The 18,833-nt window shown below is 38.5% G+C and overlaps 1 protein-coding gene across 4 annotated transcripts in view; it reads left to right on the top strand.

The window, feature by feature from the left end:
* The window catches only part of APAF1 (apoptotic peptidase activating factor 1), a gene marked incomplete at both ends in the record, with an annotated part of 52,034 nt that overhangs the window by 25,100 nt on the left and 8,101 nt on the right, over nt 1-18,833 (top strand). For 2 of the 4 annotated variants that reach the window (XM_084255706.1, XM_084255705.1), the window contains 8 exons: nt 3,640-3,801; nt 5,552-5,680; nt 9,361-9,486; nt 11,699-11,818; nt 14,839-14,955; nt 16,029-16,154; nt 18,194-18,313; nt 18,625-18,750. In XM_084255706.1, the coding sequence (XP_084111832.1) occupies nt 3,640-3,801; nt 5,552-5,680; nt 9,361-9,486; nt 11,699-11,818; nt 14,839-14,955; nt 16,029-16,154; nt 18,194-18,313; nt 18,625-18,750 (1,026 nt within the window). The remainder of the gene's footprint in view (nt 1-3,639; nt 3,802-5,551; nt 5,681-9,360; nt 9,487-11,698; nt 11,819-14,838; nt 14,956-16,028; nt 16,155-18,193; nt 18,314-18,624; nt 18,751-18,833) is intronic. The other 2 variants (XM_084255708.1, XM_084255707.1) reach the window with 1 other exon arrangement.

The following is an 18,833-nucleotide window of genomic DNA, read 5'->3' as shown; positions in this document are numbered from 1 at the left end:
TTAAATATAGATTTATGATTTACAAAGACTTGTCATTTTCTTATATCTCTCTGAAGTTCATGGTACACAGTTGTACTCAAAATAGGCACTCAGTAAATTTCCTTGATGTGTACATCTTCCAGGAAATACATTCCGGGGCACATTTTGCTTGTTAAAATTTCTAGAGAATGAGAGTTGTTAATGCTTGGAGGTGACTCCTACATTGCAGTAAGTAAGCTCTCTTGATGCTGATCCTTTGGTTGAATCTTTGATTTCTCTTTGATTACTAAGGATAATTCATAGTAATTTATAAATTACTTCAGGGCATCTAGGAACTCTTTCTGGGTAGAATTCTACTTTGTATAAGTAAGCTATGAAAAGATACTGGGAACAGAATTAGGTGGAATATTTAGGTAAGTGAATTTTGACTTCTGTGACATGTTACCTGCAAAGAACAAATACCTGTCTTTTTCTGTAGAATGATCAGAGGAGGTTTTTCAGAATAACCTTGTAGAGGTTGAGGTAACTCTCAGAGATTCCTACTACATATGTGAGCCTATATTTCTTGGTTTTACTAAGTGAATGGCTTCAGAAGAAGACATTTTATATCTCAAGCCAAATTCTCCTTTTCTCTTATCGCCATTGCTAATTCCAACTAATGGTAAGATTCCATTATCTTTAGCATTATTCCATTATTACTAGGTTGTTTAATGTTCAGGAAAAGATGTGAAACCAGGCCATTTTATCTGTTTCACAAATTTAAGCTGTGTAGCTCAACTGGGCCTTCTTTGCTGACAAATTAAGGTCAGTCCATCCCTAATTGATTTGTTGTAGTTACCATAATGCCTGTTCCAAGGCTTTTCTGCTATTCTAAGCACCCAACCTTGTCACTGCATCTGTTTCATTCTGTGGAGATAACCTTACCTCATAACCTATTCAGAGGTTGACACCACCCTCCAGAGACTCTCTGCCATGAGTCCCCTCAGAAATTGCCATAAGAAGGGTCCGCTTTCTTCATTTTTTTCTCATCTGAGTACCCAGAAAGTCCTCTGCTTGTGCATGCTGTTCCCTTCTGAATACTAAAAACAAACAAATGAAGAAAGGTGCACTTACTGTTCAGAGTCGTTTGGGGGAGAATGGTAAATGAATGGAAAAACCGTGCATATGGTGAAAGTATGTAGAGGGTGCTCTGAGAGCAGATGGGGGTCTGTTGGGGAAGTGGTGACACCTGATGTCACCCCCACACTGCACTTGTTTTCCCTCTCTATGTCTTTGCTTTCCCTTTTTGTATTGTAGCTTATGTTGACCCCTTAGCCTAGACTTACGCTTGAGCGTATTCTTCGTCTTTTTGGTTGAAATTCTGTTCCATCTGGGCTTGGCATAAGGTAGTCTGATCTTTGAGGGTGAAATGAGAGAAATCCTCTGCAAAAAGTGGTTTCCTGAAGCCTGCAGTTTGGGGCATGGCATCCTTACTCTGCCACGTCATTCCCTCTCAGATGACACATCTGGCATGTCTTGTGTTAGAGTCATTCATGTGCTTCTCTTACCTCCTTTGTGGCCTAGACATTCCTTGAGAGTAATGTCTATACCTGATTAATTTATATAATCTCAAAAGTGATTATCATAGTGGTTTGTATCAAAGTTTTCAAGATGGTGAACCTTTGCATGTCCCTTCAAATCAAACTATGAGTTCTTCAAACTAAAAAAAAAACCTCTGCAGGGACAGGACTTTCATTTCATGTGTGATTGTAGAGCACAGAGCTGGGTCTCAGGGGACAGGCATTACCGCACCCTCAGAAAACTGCTATGTTTGTGCAGCTTTCCCACAGTGCTGTTAAGCCATTGTTCTTGACTGATTCACACTGATACAGTGACATGTAGTAGGCAGAGCTCCCGCCAAGTGATGTTGGATAACAGCATTTCAGGGTCAAAGTCTCCTAAAGCGTTTGCCTCCTGAGAGGATGCAGAACTGGAAAATTATTATTTTTTTTATTTTTTATTTTATTTTATTTTTTTAAAGATTCATTTATTTATTTATACAAGCACTGGGTACAGTCAGAAGCGCAGGAGGGTGAGAGAATTCACCAGAGCCAGAGCGGGGAACAGAACAGGCAGACTGACGCAATACACTGCTGAGGGGAGCAGTGGGCACTGCAGGAGAGGTCTGTCGCGCCATGTGGGACCCTCGCTGGCAGCCGGGGATCAAACCAGCACTGCAGAGACTGTGGGCAGCTTCGCAGTCCAGCGCTCAACCACTGCGCCACCAGGGGAGGCCCAAGAACTGAAAAATTATTGACTGCCCAAGTAGCTCTGTAATCTTATAAGCGTTCCTTGTAAGCATCATACTTATAAGTTTGTGTTTTTCAGAATCTTGATACAATTTCAAGAGGTTAGTTTTATTTAAAAACTGACATTTTAAACCATGGGTCAGAGTGCACATGGATCTTTGATACAGCACAGTGACTTGCTTAATGTGAAGCACTGGTATTTACTTGTTTACTCAATATGTTTAATTTCATCATTTCTTGGCAAGGCACTGAAGTCAGGTCCAGATGCAGAAGATGTAATTTAGATAGATGTAATGAAATTGGGTTGTTTTCTTTTCTACCTTATGTCCGGGCAGTGATTATTTTGTTTTTCATTTTAAGAGGGCCAACACTGTGTGGCCAACAGTGTGATTTTTCACATATTCTGGCTGAGGTGACTGAAGCTTTTGACATTTATGTGTATACTTTTTTCACTTTAATATTAGAGAAGACAAACTAATTTTAACACCCGGCATCTATTTTGCTTTATCCCGTTTATCCGTGGTTGTTGCAAGGGGAAAGGCTTTGGTTTTGGCTCTATATCTTAGTATAAATAATATTTCTCTAAATTTGAGAGATTTTAAAATGTGCCTTGTCAGACAAATTGGGTTTTACCTGGGAACTGGGCTTTTTGGAAGCTCAGTTAGATGGTCTTGGCATGGCAGCCATTATGACTGTGAAGCTGGGACACTTCTCCAGACTAGGGCAGTGAAGATTGATCTTCTCACTAACTTTGTCTTCTGTGTTGCTAGCACTTATCTCAGCTGGTGACGGGAGTTTGGTATTTTAAAATCACACCCCTGTTCCAGTTGTTTTAGAGTCCTGTCTGGCCCTGCCTGGCATACAAATTATTTTGTTTCCTCTCAGTATATTTGTTTTACATTTTCAGGCACTTCCTTATGTGTCTGGATGCACTGCTTGTTTATAACTTGGTTCTGTGTAGTGTCCATGCTGTGCATACTGTAGTGTGAAGCCGACTTCATGGCTGGCACAGCAGAGGGCAGCAGTGGCAAGTTTTGAGTCTCTTCACCTCACCCTTTTTTTCAGGCTCATCCTACTGTCAATACCTAATTTTTAGCCTTTTCCACACTTTACAAGGTGCTTTTTTTTAACAGTTTATTTAGTTTTATATTATGCATTTTGGGTGTGCTTTTAATGTTTTTCTTTTTAAGAAGGTGCTGGAAACTGGATACTTAATTTAAAAGCCTTACAAAAAGTCATAATAAGTAAAAATAAACCACTAAGTGATTAATTTTTTTGGGTGACATTTTATCCAGGTGAAACTCTAGAACTATAATTTGAGATTAGATCAATTTAAAATTTTTTTTCTTTTTTTCTTTTTGGTAATTTAAAGCTCTGGGATGTGAAATCAGCCAACTTGAGGAAAAGCATTGATGTGAAGCAGTTCTTCCTAAATTCAGAAGAACCTCAAGAGGATATGGAAGTGATAGTGAAATGTTGCTCGTGGTCTGCCGATGGTGCTAAGATAATGGTGGCAGCAAAAAATAAAATCTTTGTAAGTATCATTAAAAGCCAAATTTCATCTAATTTAAAGAAAGAACTTTTATGAATTTTTGCATTTTTAATGTTTATTGATATAAATAAAGTACAGTTTATAATTTTGGGCAGGTTCCCTAACCTCTCATAGTTCTTAGAACTATGGTCCAGGGGCTGTCCTTGTAAGGAAAGGTCTCCAAGACAATTTGGGAAGTGTAAGTATCGCTTTCCCCCACTAGAGGTGCTCAGTGTGTATTAACATATGCAAGGCCCGCAGAAGTCCTGCAATGCGAAAAGATTTATGTTGTTAAATCTAGTGTTTGTTATATTTACTTAAAATATAGACTACTTTCTCTATCCCCCTTTTTTTTTCCTCACAATTTTGAGTACATTGATTTAGGTGATTTTCTGATTCAGTGACTGCCAGGGAGAAATACTCAACAACTGAAGAAGGTAGTGAGATTTCTATGAAGTAAATGAGGAAGACATGCAAAGAAAGTAAATGACAAGGAAACACCTTCCTTTTTCCCCCACATCTAGTATTACGTTCTAATTTCTCTACATCCTTGCAACACTTTTTATTTTCCATTTATTTTAAAATTATCATCATGTTACTATTAACATCTTGTGCCACCAGGGAGGCCCCCAAATTTGAACATTTTAAAAGATCTAGTGAGGGAGGCTAATACTTTTATGTCTTAAAAAACAGCCTGTAGGCTAGCTCCTTATTTTACCATGCTAATAAAACTACCTTAAGATCACCCTTGACTATTCAGAGATCTCAATTTCTTACTCTTTGGCTTCTCCATTCTTCTCTTATTTTTTCCAACTCTTTTGTGTTGTTAGCCACTCTGTTGGATCTGTTGTTTTTTTTTTAAAATTCCTATTCCATAATTGGGACAGCTGCCTCTTTCATATTTGCAAGTTTCTTCTGTCCTTCTCAGGTATGATTTCTTATCCGTTATTATCGGTCCCTGATGCTGTACCGCTTACCTCGCATATCAGCTTTTAGGCTGTGCATTCAGAAAACATTTTCATGGCTCCTACTGGAAGCTACTTTTTCTTCCTGAAGACTGTGCCTTGGTCTTAAATTGCTATATACTATATTGGTTCAAGTTCTTATCATTTTGGCAAAAACATTAGAAAAATTTAGTCAGCATTTAAATGCCTTTCATAAATTGGAATTAAGAAACTTGAATTACTCAAAAATAGCTCTTTGGGGTTTAAAAATGGAAAAATGATTGATCGTAATGGAATCATTTTGTAGCTCTGAAGAGAAATAGAAAGGATTGAGTTAATTCCATTTTAGAAAGACTCTGTTCTAGCCCAGCTGGTACAGTGGAGGATTGTAGAAAGCCTCTACTCTAGATTACTTTGATCATCTTCATTTATGAGTATGCCTTTTCTCTTTTGAATAAATAGCATTAGGGAGAACTTCTCTGTATATAAATTTGGCTAGTCTGTTGATTTATTCACAAAGCTTTTATTTCTCTTGAGGCCAGCAAGAGAAATCACCTGTGATAAGTTTTACTTTACAGGAAACATGTTTCAGATTAAGCAATATTTTGAAAGTATTTTGAATATATTGACTTATATCTTATTTAAAAGTGCCAATAATTATGACAATTACCAGTAATTGTATTTTTTTAGGAATTATACTTTATATTTGAAATGGAAGGGGTTTTTTTAGAAATTAATTTAGGCTCATTTTGGACCTAGCTTTTAAAATATTTTACTTTTATAAATATTTCCCTATTTTATGTTGACAGCTTTTTGACATTCATACCAAGAACCTGTTGGCAGAAATTCATACAGGTCATCAGAGCACGATCCAGTACTGTGACTTCTACCCTCAGAACCACTTGGTAATAGTGGCTTTATCCCAGTACTGTGTGGAGGTGAGTAGTTGAATTTACTCTCTGAAACCTGGATCTCCAGAAGGAGAAGGATGATAAATAACGGGTTGCTCAAACCATAACTGCTGAAGATGTTGGCCTGAGAAATTGTAGAGTGTTTTTCTCATGGCGTAATGACCTGTAGCTTTAGGTTATTAAACTATAGAGCCAATTCTATTACTTGAGCAGTGATGGAAGACTTGATTTGACAGTATAACAGGTATAACAGTATATTCACGAAGCTTTATTGAATGGCTAGGATATGCCAAGGTCTGGAGAAGCAATGGAATGACCATGAATTTCCTAGGCAGAAACATCTCTTAAACACCATAGGCATAGGCCCTTCTGTAAAAGAAATGATGAGAGATGAGTCCAGTTCAGAGTGAGAAGAGTAAGATGAAAGTTGAATTTGGAAGTGATTAACTTTGGATCTTCGTTGCTAAGCACTAAAGAATAAAATGACTCTTATAAATTACTTGTTTATATCTTTGTAATTTTGCATGTACCTGATAGAATTTATTTGCTGATTTTGGAAGAGTCCCATTCAATGATTTGTTGTGTTAAAGTTTTTTATAGGAGCAATAAATTCCTTGATATTTTTCCTCCACAGATGGATTAGATTGTTTAACATCAGTAATTTGAAACCCCTTGTTATCTTGAAAGAAGATAGGTAGGAGCCTTAATGTGGTAAATAGGAAAAGTCACTTGATTTACAGGCTTTTTTGAAGGAATCTTGACTGCTGTAGTTACTTCTTCAGTTTTCTGTGCTTATTTCAGCATTCTCAGTTAGGGTGCTGCTTGTGCATATCAGAAGACTGGATGTGCTAGGAGATATTGCACTTTCTCTGTAGATCCTCAGGATAGATGGGAAATTTCTCCTTTCTGGGCTTTGCAAGCAATTTTAGGCATGGAGGAGCAAGACCTCTTTCAGCCTGTCCCATCATTTCTAAAATCCCTCCCCTCTGCTATTCTTAGAAAGCTCCAGGAAACATTGTCTTTCTTCTTGAAATACAGGGACTCGGTTTTGGAAACTGCGTGACAGAGAAATGATGGACGAGAACAGGAAGGGATGAGAGGGAAGGGTTTTCAAGGGAGATTTTTTAGCTGTGGAATCACTTTCATTTGTGGCCTTTAGCTCTGTGTGTCCCAGCTTGGACTCTAGAGATTGGCAGAGAAGATTTCATACAATTACTTTGTAACCATAGAACTCACTGATTGAAAACCACTGGGCATGTGATGAGGTACTTGTTTTGTCCATATTAGTTCTGAAATCATAAAGTAGGGCTGTAATTCACAGTGTAATGAGAGGAACTCAGGCACATATGGTACTTCATTAAATTGGAATATATTTGAGTAATTTACAGCAGAACTCAGGACAAAATATAGCCAGGCTGATGACAGACATTGGCGATTTGTAATAAGCATGAATAATGAGAGAAATGTGTACATGTACAATTAGTACACTCATTTATTGTAGGGTTTTGCAATCATTTAAAATGAGGATTAGATGACAGTGGGAAACAGTTTGAATATGAAAGGTGGTTATATAAATCCCACTTTTTTAATTGTTTTTTTAAAAAAAATAGATAAAACCTAAGCATCATTCCAAATCAAAGCTTTACAATAAGTTAGATTCAGAGAAAATCTTGCTTTCATCCCTTGCCCTTGCCTGCCGCTCTTCTTAAGTGAGATTCAATTGACATATCACATATTAGTTTCAAGTGTACAGCATAATGATTCAATATTTGTACATAGTGCAAAACAATCATAAGTCTAATTATCACCATAATAATTATAATTTTTTGCCTTGAGTTGAGAACTTTTAAGATCTCTCAGCAACCTTCAAGTATGTAATAGTGTCACTAATCACAGTCACCAAGCTATATATTACATCCCTACAACTTATTTTATGACTTAAAATTTGTACCTTTTCTCCCCTACCTCCCTCCCTTGTCCCTTGTCCCAGCCAACCCTATCCCTGGCAACCACCAGTTTGTTCTCTGTGTCTGTGACACAGGATTTGTTTTGTTTTGTTTTTAGATTCCACATACAAGTGAGAGTATATAGTATTTGTCTTTCTCTGTCTGACTGACTTCATGTAGCATGATGCTCTGAAGATTCATTCATGTTGTTGCAAATGACAAGATTTCCTTTTTACAGCTGAATAATAATGTATTATATATATATATATATATCTCATATTGTCTTTTCATTCACCTATCAGTGGACATGTGGGTTGTTTCCATAACTTAGCTTTCATGAATTAGCCTGCAGTGAACTGGGGGTGCATTGTTGCTGACGCAACAAGTGTTTTGCAAATCTTTTTCTGTTAGTATTTCTGTTTTCTTTGGAGAAATACCCAGAAGTGGAGTAATTAGATCTTATGGTTGTTTTATTTTTAATTTTTTGAGGAACTTCCATACCGCCTTCCATAATGGCTATACCAATTTGCATTCCTACCGCGGACCAGCACAGCAGTAGACGATGAGGCCACCTCAGGGTTGAGAGAAGCGTGCAGGGTGGTCAGGGCGTCGGCGAAAGAAATGACAAACAGACACACTTCAAGAGTGAAAATCTGAGTGTAATTTTCTTTAAGTTTGTGACCAGTATATATATGTTTTCCAAAAGCACAGGAATGAATATCAATGAAATTAGCTTGCTCTTGGGCTCAGTCTATTACCATCAGGGAGGTGATCTACATAACAAACAATGACCATTATAGAAGAAAGAAGGAAGTTTAGAAAGACAGATAAGGGATTAAAGTTTGTAGTTCTAGGAAGAACGGGATAAGATTTTTAGCATTCTTGTAGTGGTTCTTGGTGGTCGTTGTCTTTTGAACTTCCGCTGCACTTCCTCTGCTTCAGGCTGTCCCCCCCCCCCCCCCCCCCCCCCCCCCCCCGCGCACGCGCGCACACTGGTTGCCCAGCCGGATCTAGGGACTGTGACGAAAGCCATTCCTAAAGATCACTGCGGGGGGGAGGTGCAGCAGGTATGTAGGGTTTTGCTGTTCTCCCCCTGCGCGCTGGTTGCCCAGCCGGACCTAGGGCCGGTTAGCCCTAAAGGTCACTGCAGGGGGAGGTGCAGCACATTCCTACCAATAACCCTCACTCATTTTTTTCTCCCTCCCCCATAGGTAACCACTTTTATTTTTGGTTTAACATTCCAGTGTTTCTTTTTGCATATATAAATAGATATATGTATATGTTTCATATCTGTGGTATATACCTTCAAATATCTGTCAATATATCCACATACTTATATTTCATCTATTACAGAATATAGTGTGTGTGTATATATACTCTTCTGAAGAAATAGATGTGTGTGTGTGTGTGTGTGTGTGTGTGTTCTTTGCTTTCTTTCCATAAGCAGTATATACCAGAGACTGGTCTTTTTCAGGGAGCTTTACTCATTTCTCTTTGTGGCTGCATAGTATTCTATTATGTGATTAATGTAGTTTATTTAATACTTCCCTACTGATGGTCATTTGGGTTGTTTCCAAATTTTTTTGTATTAAGGATAATGATGTAATAAGTAATTTCCCTATAGTCATTTTGTATTTTTGCTAGTGTATTTGAGCTATATTCACAGAAGTGGAACTGTTGGATTGTTTTTGCTGTATTCAATATTCATATATTCAAAATGCTTATGAATTTCATTTCCTTTATGCTGTGTCTATTCTGTAGTTGTGGAATGTGGACTCATGTTTAAAAGTAGCTGATTGCAGAGGACATTTAAGTTGGGTTCATTGTGTGATGTTTTCTCCTGATGGATCATCATTTTTGACATCTTCTGATGACCAGACAATCAGGGTGAGATATGTTGTGATTTTTATTTTAGAAATGTACGCATGATAAGAGAAACCTCCTATAAACTTAGAAATTGATGGAAAGTATTGGGAGAAGTAAAACAAGAACTACTCATTATTTATCCTTCAAACGTGCTTATTACATGTGTTAATACTATATTAGTCTCATTGCTATAGTACATATTGAATAGTACCATGGGTCAGTCTGTTATAGGACAGGGAGAGGGGCAGCCCAAACCCCGCAAACCTGCCTATTCTAAATGGGTTCTGCCATCCGCCGCATCAACACAAAACACATGAGACTAATGGGAAGGATCTTTAATAAAACTAGGAAACAATACAGGTAAGGCAATGAGTCTAGTTTCTAAATGAAGCACCCAAAGTTACCCGTCCCCTCGTGGGTAAAAGTCCATCCATATGGGATCGGCCCAGAACAAGGCCCCAAAGCCTGCTACAAGTCTAAAGCATCTTCCAGTGGGGACCCACAGAAAAGGGTCAGAAACAATCAGACAAGCCCAGAAGGAAAAGAGCAAAATCAACATCAAGATAAAAGCTGCCATTGTCACCTCCCCACGGGTCTCACCCACATCTGTGTCACCCAGTCCACGACCAAAAGACAAGCACAGTTTCTTCACGTGTCTCTAGGCTCCATGTGCCTCCTCCAGGTCTCCTTCTGGCTCCATCCTGCTTCCTTCCTCCATCTCTTCTTCAGCTTCTCCTCTTCCTGCTCAGCTCCACCCTCCCTTGGGAGGGGCAGGGAACCTCCCCCTTTCCTGGGGACCACCCTGTTACAAGTCCAGTGATTAAACTGTATTTTGGTTAACTTAAATATATTACCTTTGATTTATCAGAGGAATGTTAACTGTTTCCTCTACCTTGAATTTCCACATGTAATTCCTTGCCAGTTCTAATAGATTCTACCTTTGCATTTTCTATCATGTGTTTCCACTTTGCCACTTCAGGTTTAGATGCTTATTACCTGTTGCCTTTTTTGTATCAGTTTCTGCCATAAATCTTTTCTTTCTTGGTTTTCCGCATGCTGCTTGCAAGGTATTTTCCTGTTGTACAATGCAGTCATGCCATTTTTGCTCTAAAACAGATAATGACTCTTTTGCCTTCCGAAAGAAATATGTCACCAAGTCTGCCATTAAATTTCTCTATAGCATTTCATAGCCTCATTCTGGTCCAGTCTGTCTTCTAGTTTATTCCTGTAGGTAACCAATATCGGACTGGTCACATTTTCCCAAACACCCTGTAGTTCCCTGCTTCTGTACTTTTGCTTATGTGGTTTCTTATTTTTGGAATAACCTACATCCCTATGTCTCTCCTTCTTGAAATCCTAATGATCTTATAAGTCCCTGTAAGCCTTCTGTGAAAGCTTTCCTAGTACTCCATTCGGGAAAATGTCTTCTTTAATTTTCATGTAACTCTATGTCATTTTCTAATATATAAAATCTGCTTCGAATTTAAGTACAGTGTTGATTTACTCCTGTCAATATTCTGCTCTGTTTTATTCACGCACCTTAGATTATAATCACTTTGAGGCCCCGGAGCCTGGTTTGTCCTTGTAGCATCTAACAACAGTGTTGTGTACAAGTTTTAGTTAAAATTTATTTAGTATTTGTTGTATGCCAGGCACTGTATAAGGTGTTGTACATGTATTAATTTGTTAATTCTTTTTGCTGCTACAGAAACAGAAAGATTAAGTCAGTGCTACTTAAAGCACCATTTCAATAAGGTTGAGCCAGAATGTAAATCAGTGCATTGCTTCCTGCATTGGGGAAGTCTTATTGAAAAAATCATCTGTATAACTAAGTATACTGTTAATAGTGTTGTTCAGTGATGTAGCTGATTTACATTCTGGCTCATGATCTCAGTATCAGAAGATTGGAGACCAACAGAGGGTTCTTATCTTTGAGTAGCACTAGGTTAAATAGTCTTGCCAAAGTCATTACTTTAGGTCCAACTAGAATTCGTAAAAGGTGTTTTGGTTCTAGTACTCATTATTCTTAACACTAACTGCTTCTTACTGTAGCATGTAAATAACAAATAGTTATTATTATTGAATTATAATTTAATAACTAAAAAAATTTCTAGCATCATATGCGTTTTCAGTGTGAAGATTGGTTTGTATCTTGCTTTAAGACGAAGACTTGTCTTTACATTATTTCACAGATGAATCTTTCTTATTTTAGTATTTTTGATCTCTTAATCAGCTCTGGGAGACAAGGAAAGTATGTCAGAACTCTGCTACCGTGTTAAAACAAGAAATAGATGTTGTGTTTCAAGAAAATGAAGTGATGGTTCTTGCAGCTGACAATATAAGGCATCTGCAAGTAAGTATTTTTCAGAAAACAATTGGAGAATTTGGTTTGATTGAACTCACAGTTCTCCTTGTCTGTTTTTGGTCTTGGGGTTGGGCATAATTATGTAATACCTACCAGATGTTCAGTAGGTATTAGTTGAATAAATTCATAGGTCTTGAGCTTAGGCTCAGATATACCATATTTAGAACTAAATAAGGTGAAACTTCCCGTCCCCTCGTTCTTCTGTTTTCATCTGATCACAATGAGGACCACCCTGAACTTGCCCACTACAGTGATTTAGACATGTCTGTTGGGGTGTACACGGGGAGTGAGAGACCAGTGGCAGCAGAGAAAAGATTTTATTCTTTGAAAGAACAAAAGTCACCTTAAGTGAGGTAAGGATCTGACCTATTGGAACTGAGGTAGAATGAGCTGGACTTCACATACTGAAATACACCTGTGCATCATTGAGCTACTCACGCATTTGTTCAAGAAATAATTATTGAAAGAAAAAAATAATAATAATGCTTACTATGTTCCCTGAGAAGGAAAGGGTCATGAGGTAAAGTTGAAAGAACTATCACTTGTGATCCAAACAGCTTTACTCAGATCACTCTTTCCCTTCCCCAACAAAGAGTGGAACACACGAGAGGAAGGCATGTTTTTGACTGGATGAAGAGGAAAGGAGCCTCAGAGGTCCAGTGGCTGGAGTGGTAATTTGAGTGGTGGTAACAGAGTAGTTTCCCAAGTAGTTTTCCAGTTTCTTGGAACTGGTGTTCCAAGAGCAGGATTGCACCACTGTATTGACCTGAATAATGTCTGTGTGGAATTCCAGAGCACTTGTTGTTGGTGTTGGATCGGTGAAAAACTCCTGGAAGTAGAGGTAGCATTCTAGGTAGAGGCAGCAGGAGAAAGCAACACCTCATGAAAGGTCAGATGTAAGGTACTGCCCTCAGGTTGGCCAGCCCAAGCAGAACAGCTGAGTAGGGAACATTGTAGAAGGTGTCAACATGTTGAGCTACTGACAGTGAGTCCTGACAGAGAGGTAGCAAGAGTAGCAGCTACAGATGAAGTGGCTTTTATGTAAGCTTCCCCTTTGCCCTGAGGAGTCTTTGAAATACACTGGGTTGGGAGGGACACTGAGAGCTAATGCTCCTGTCAACAATTTTCTTCTAGTTTGTTTGTCATTTTAGCATGAAGACCTGCGTTAATCTTTGTTCCAGATGATTTTACAGAAGGGTCTTACTAACTTCTAGGGAAAGGTTTTAGCAGAGATTATGTGATCTTATGCTGTCTTTGCATTTGATACTTCTTGACTGGGTTATTGAAAAGTAGGGAACAAGAACATGTTTGAGAGAATGAGATGAGATAGTGACATAGAGCTAAAGTGAAGAGAGAAATGGAATACAGAAGAGGAGAGAAATAGGTACATGTCCACGAAAGGTATGAGAGATCACAAGAGCTTGAGACAGACAGAGGGCAGGGCGGCTTAATGTGTTCTAAAGCTTCAAGGCTCAACTTGATACAGTGGAAAGAGTGGTGACTTTCACTCAGGAGACCCTAGTTCAAGTTCAAGCTTTATCATTAGCTAGTTCTGTAATGTGAGTAAACTATATCACTTGTCTAAGCCTTATTTATTCATGGATTAGGTCCTTTTCATCTTCAAAAGTCTGAGCTGGTTATAGGGCCAAAGTGGGATCCAGATTCAGGAATGGGGTATCTGTTAGTAAATTGGTGTGGTAGTTTCTCTTGTCTGCTGTGGGGCTTAGAATCAAACTGTGAGACACCTTTAAGAATGACTGGTTTTGTACTTTGCAAGTTTTACTGCTGTCTTTAGTATGTTGATGAGGTGCTCTTAATGCCCTTTATTTCCAGGGTGAGGAATGTGAATTGCTCATAACTGATTTGTACCAGGATGATTCTTCCACTGGGGTGTTATCCACTGCTTTCTTCTTGTCCAATTCAGTGTCTTCCTGCTTGTGTCCCCTTTATTAAATGTGTGCAACCTTTCTTTAACAGTTGTCATAACTGTGAAACTTAAAGAACAACTCATCTGACTATAAAGTATCATTTTATACCATATCAACTATTGTGGGAGAGTATAAAGGATAGTTAAACTGACAGTAGTTTAGTTTAACTGAACAAAACTTTTTTTAGTCACTACTTAAAAATTATGGAAATGATTTTTGAGAGAAAGAAGATATTCAGCCTTTCATTTTGAATGTCTACTAGATCAGAACATGCTGGGTAAACTATGATAAAGAAGCAGCTACCTATGATTGGTTGACCCTATAATCTTTGTGTCTGACTGTGTATTTCATGTTGAAAATAATTCCAGGCTTTTAGGTTGTGACATAGTAAGCAAGGGGTATCTGATAATTTAAACTCGAGAAACATTTTCATAGGTCACGTGTTTTAGTTGAATGTTAGGCATCTTTATTAGTGGGATTTATAAAAATAATCATTAGCTTTGCTACAGATTATGAAACTTGGTGATCTTTGTTTAAATATTGCAAATCCATCCACATTTGGCCATGGATACTTCTCCAATACCCCTTCCCTCGCAAAAGAAATGGGAAAAGACTCTTAACTTCCATTGTTTTTAAAGTGAATTAGAGAATATAAAACCATTAATGTCTGTCTCATTTCTGTGTCACCACTCCCCCCTGTGAAAAACATCAGAAAAAAGTATTTTAGCAAATGATAGCCCTATTATAATGGGCTTTGGGAAGAAGTGGAAAGCAGGGTGTGGAGCTAGCTGTGGGATTGCAGATCATACCGATGTGTCTCAGGTGGTAGGCACAGCAGCTGCTTTTGAAACCTTTTAAAGCTTGTTTTATTTTATGAAAATGTATTTGAGCCACAGAAGTGAAATGAAAAGAAAGCGTGAGGTGCTAAATGTGGCTCTGAGACTCGGATGGGGCTTTGTTGCGCCCCTGGGAGCTCTTGTTGGTTATTTTCTGTTTTATTTTTTCAATTGAAATTTCTGTGCTAAAGAACCGAAACTGCTCTTACAGGTTAATAACTGATTGTGCCTTGTTTTTCATTAGCTCATTAATGGAAAAACAGGTCAGACTGATGATCTAACTGAAGCTCAAGTTAGTTGCTGCTGCTTAAGCCCCCATCTGCAGTACATTGCATTTGGAGATGAAGAAGGAGCCATTAAGGTATTCAGTTCTCATCTTCAGAGTCATTCTGTGCCACATGGCTATTTATTTAGGATTCATTATATGTCTGTCATTGTAGACTTATATGCTAAATAAATCTTTCTATGATATGCTTGTCATTCTTCCATCGGACTGGAAGGAATCTTACAATCCTGGTGCATGTATGATCTTCAGACTGCCTTACCATTGTTTCTCAGACTTATTTCTCTTATTTCCCTCAGGGTTATCAAATAATACAAATAATATATATAAGTCACATGAAGTTACCAATATTTGATTGTTTGTGGCCTGTGAAATTGTAATTTCATATGATTCAGCCTAGTTTCTTCAAGTAATAATAACTACCATTTATTAGTTGTTTACTATACCAGACTTCTCACTGATTTGTTGTAACATTCTGTATGCTTGCTATCATTACTACTGTTTTACAGATATCTAAACTCCCTCTTTCCATATCTTTCATAAAATAAGTGGCAAAGCTCGAATCCAAACCTAGGCCTCTGTGCTCATCTGCTATGCTGTACTGCCCGCCCCTTTAGGAATGTGACATTCAGGCATGGTTGTTATTTTTTGAGTTTTCTTACCTCTTTCTTAATCTCTGCACTAGGCATATTAGTTGTAAGCTCTCTTACATCTTTTCATGCTTCGGCTCCCCCTGCCTCCCTCCCCCAAGCCCTTCTTTCTCATGTCCTGTCTCCCACATCATCCTTGTCTTTCCTTGTCTCTGAAGAGTTGGCCTGTCTGTCATCTAGGACTTTTTTCTTCCTCAACCATCTTAAATGTCATTTTCCTTTTGGAGGCTGAGCCTAGACTGCCACTCGTTTAATGCACTGGTAGCTGAGCACCCAGAGGACCACTGGTTCCTGCTGCCATCTGGTGATTCAGTGAGTGTTGTATTTTTTGGTGTGTTATGTGTATGTGTGTGCCATTCATATGTGTCTTCATTTAAACTGCAAGCACTATGAGGTGGAGAGACCATACACTTCTGTAGTCTTATTTCAATTTAATATCTTTAAGGTCTAATAATGCTTAGCTGTTGCTGAATGTCTTTGTATTAATTTTCTGCTTTGAAGATTTTAGAGCCCCTAAACAACAGAACCTTTCCATCCAGAATTGGGCATAAGAGCACCGTACGGCACATGCAGTTCACGGCTGATGGGAAGACTCTTATTTCCAGCGCGGATGATCCTGTAATTCAGGTGAGGGGGATGAACTCCTAACAGATGTAATGTTGACTCTAGCAAAGGAACACTGATTATGGCTTGAATCTGGTATGCATTTTAAGCTTTTTTTTTTAAAACTATTTTGGGCTGGTTCCTGTTGCCCTTTTTTTTTTTTTAATAAAAGATTTATTTATTTATTTATACAAGCACTGAGTACAGTCAGAAGCACGGGAGGGTGAGAGAATTCACCAGAGCCAAAGCGGGGAACAGAACAGGCAGACTGATGAAGTACACTGCTGAGGGGAGCAGTGGGCGGCAGGAAAGGTCTAGCGCACCATGTGGAACCCTCCACAGGTGGCCGGGGAACAGGTAGGGATTGAACCGGCGTTGCAGAGGCTGCGGGCAGCTTCGCGACCCAGCGCCCAACCACTGCGCCACTGGGGAGGCCCCATTTTAAGCATTTTTTAAAGATCATACTACTTTGTACATACATTCAGATCTCTCATTTAGGCTTAGGGGAAACCTATTCATGTTTAATATTTTTCTGTGGATGAGGCAGGCAGTTTGACTTAAAACCATCTACTGGAAGGTTGTTTATTTAGAAAATCAAGGATAATTTGAACTCTTCTGCCTGATTCGGGGCTTTGTATTAATAGGTGCTTTTTTGCCATATTTATGTGCTTTTTTTTTTACAATGGTAAAATCTGATTAAAATAATTTAATTCTTTGCTTTTAAGAATAAGGTGTGTAATAGCAGGATGAAATCCTCTACCCTAATGAAGGATTGTGGCTATAGAAACTTTAGGCCTGTACTACATGTTCTTTTAAAATTTATTTGTACCTAAGTGTACAAATAATATTACCAGGCTTAGTATGAAATAGGCCTCCCAGTTTCTTTCTACAGAAAAACCACTTTTAGCTTTTAGGTGTTTCTTTTGATATTTATCTTCATGCTCTCATGTTACTTGTTTATAGTGTTAGTACTTGATTTTTTTGTTACTCTCTAGATAAGGATACCCTGATATCCTTCTTCAGGGAAAAGCATTCCTAGACTAAGAGATGCCAAGCTCTGAGAGTCAAGACTTGGTAGTAGAGAGGGTGGCTGCTGTTTGTGGAGCTTGAAGGAGTAGAGTTGTCCTTTTTTTTTTTTTTTTTTTTTTTTTAAAAAACAGTTTTTCCTAATCCTGATAGCAAAAGCCTTAAAGACTTTTCTGCTGTTTAACCTTTACCAAAAACTAGACCCAGAATACTGGGGCAGTGCCTGATTTTTTTCTTTATCTTTTCATTCCTGGTGTTAAAAGATGACTACCCTCTTTGGTATTTTTTTTTTTTTAAGATTTATTTATTTATACATACAAGAATTGGGGTATAGGCCAGAGTTGTGGGAGGTGAGAGGATTCTCCAGAGACAGAGTGGTGAACAGAACAGGCGGATTGACTGAAATACACTGCTAAGGGGAGCAGCGGACGAGTCAGGAGTGGTCTGCTGCACCATGTGGGTTGCTCCCTGGCGGGGGAATCGAACTCGTGCTGCAGTGGCTGTGGATAGCTTCATAGGTTGCATCTTAATCCCTTGCGCCACCAGGGAGGCCCCCTCACCAGCTGGCCTTTGGGGATAACTGAGATCTCTGAAGCTTAGAAATTCCATGGCCCAATTTAAAACTGCCAGGAGTCAGTGGCTTTAGTGGCTACAAGCTACAGACTTGCCTCGCTTGTAAGGTTTAAAAATCTGTGAATATGTAATTGGGATAATTGTCTCGAAAATTTAATCAGATGGTGAGCTCACTTGCATATTGTGGCTCTTCTCTGTCTTCTGGTATAATTAACTGCTCTCCAAGCAACTGAAGAAAACAAATTTTATTTAGGAGGAAAAGTATTTTTATTTTGCCCCTAATCAAATTAATTAACTCCTGCTTTTCTCTCCTCTGTTTGTAAAATGGGGACACCATGTTCTTTCCTGGTACTCTTCTTTGTGTCATTGAGGGTAAAACACTTAAGATAAGTGACCGCACACTCCCCCACCCCTCCAGTGGGCTATTGTAGGGGTTGTAACAGACTTATTTCTTTGAAACTCAGGTATGGAATTGGCAATCAGAGGACTATATCTTTCTGCAAGCCCATCAGGAAGCAGTGAAAGACTTTAGGCTCCTGAAAAATTCAAGCCTGCTTTCTTGGTCATTTGATGGAACAGTGAAGGTAATTTGAAGTACTGGCTTCTTTCATAAAAAGGATTCTAATACTGCACTGATTGTTTCATGAAGGCCAAAGCAGATGGATGTTAAGTTACTACCTGAATTGTTAAAATTTCTATTTTCTCATACCTGTTTTCTGTTAACTGCAGTCACCTACCTCTGCTGTGTGTTTATGAGCATTTGCACTAAAGGGTACTTACAGAGGTCAGAAGAACCGACGTGCTAAAGCTCCTGTTTTATAGCTCTGTCTTCTAGCTGATTGTGCTCAATCATACAAAATGTTAAAACGATCAACTTCTGAATTTTTCTTTGAAGGTATGGAATATTATTTCTGGAAGAATAGAAAAAGACTTTCCCTGTCACCAGGATACAGTACTTTCTTGTGATATTTCTCCCGATGTTACCAAATTTTCATCTACCTCCACTGACAAGACGGCAAAGGTCGGTGGGTCATTTGAAATGTGCATGAGTCACACTTTGGCATTCCTTGCACGTCATGAGTCCAGATAATGTATAAAACAGAA

The sequence above is a fragment of the Talpa europaea genome, assembly GCF_964194135.1.
Source record: "Talpa europaea genome assembly, chromosome: 15".
Taxonomy (NCBI): Eukaryota; Metazoa; Chordata; class Mammalia; order Eulipotyphla; family Talpidae; genus Talpa; species Talpa europaea.
Note: the sequence above shows the minus strand (reverse complement) of the source record. Positions and strands in the feature narration are given on the sequence as shown.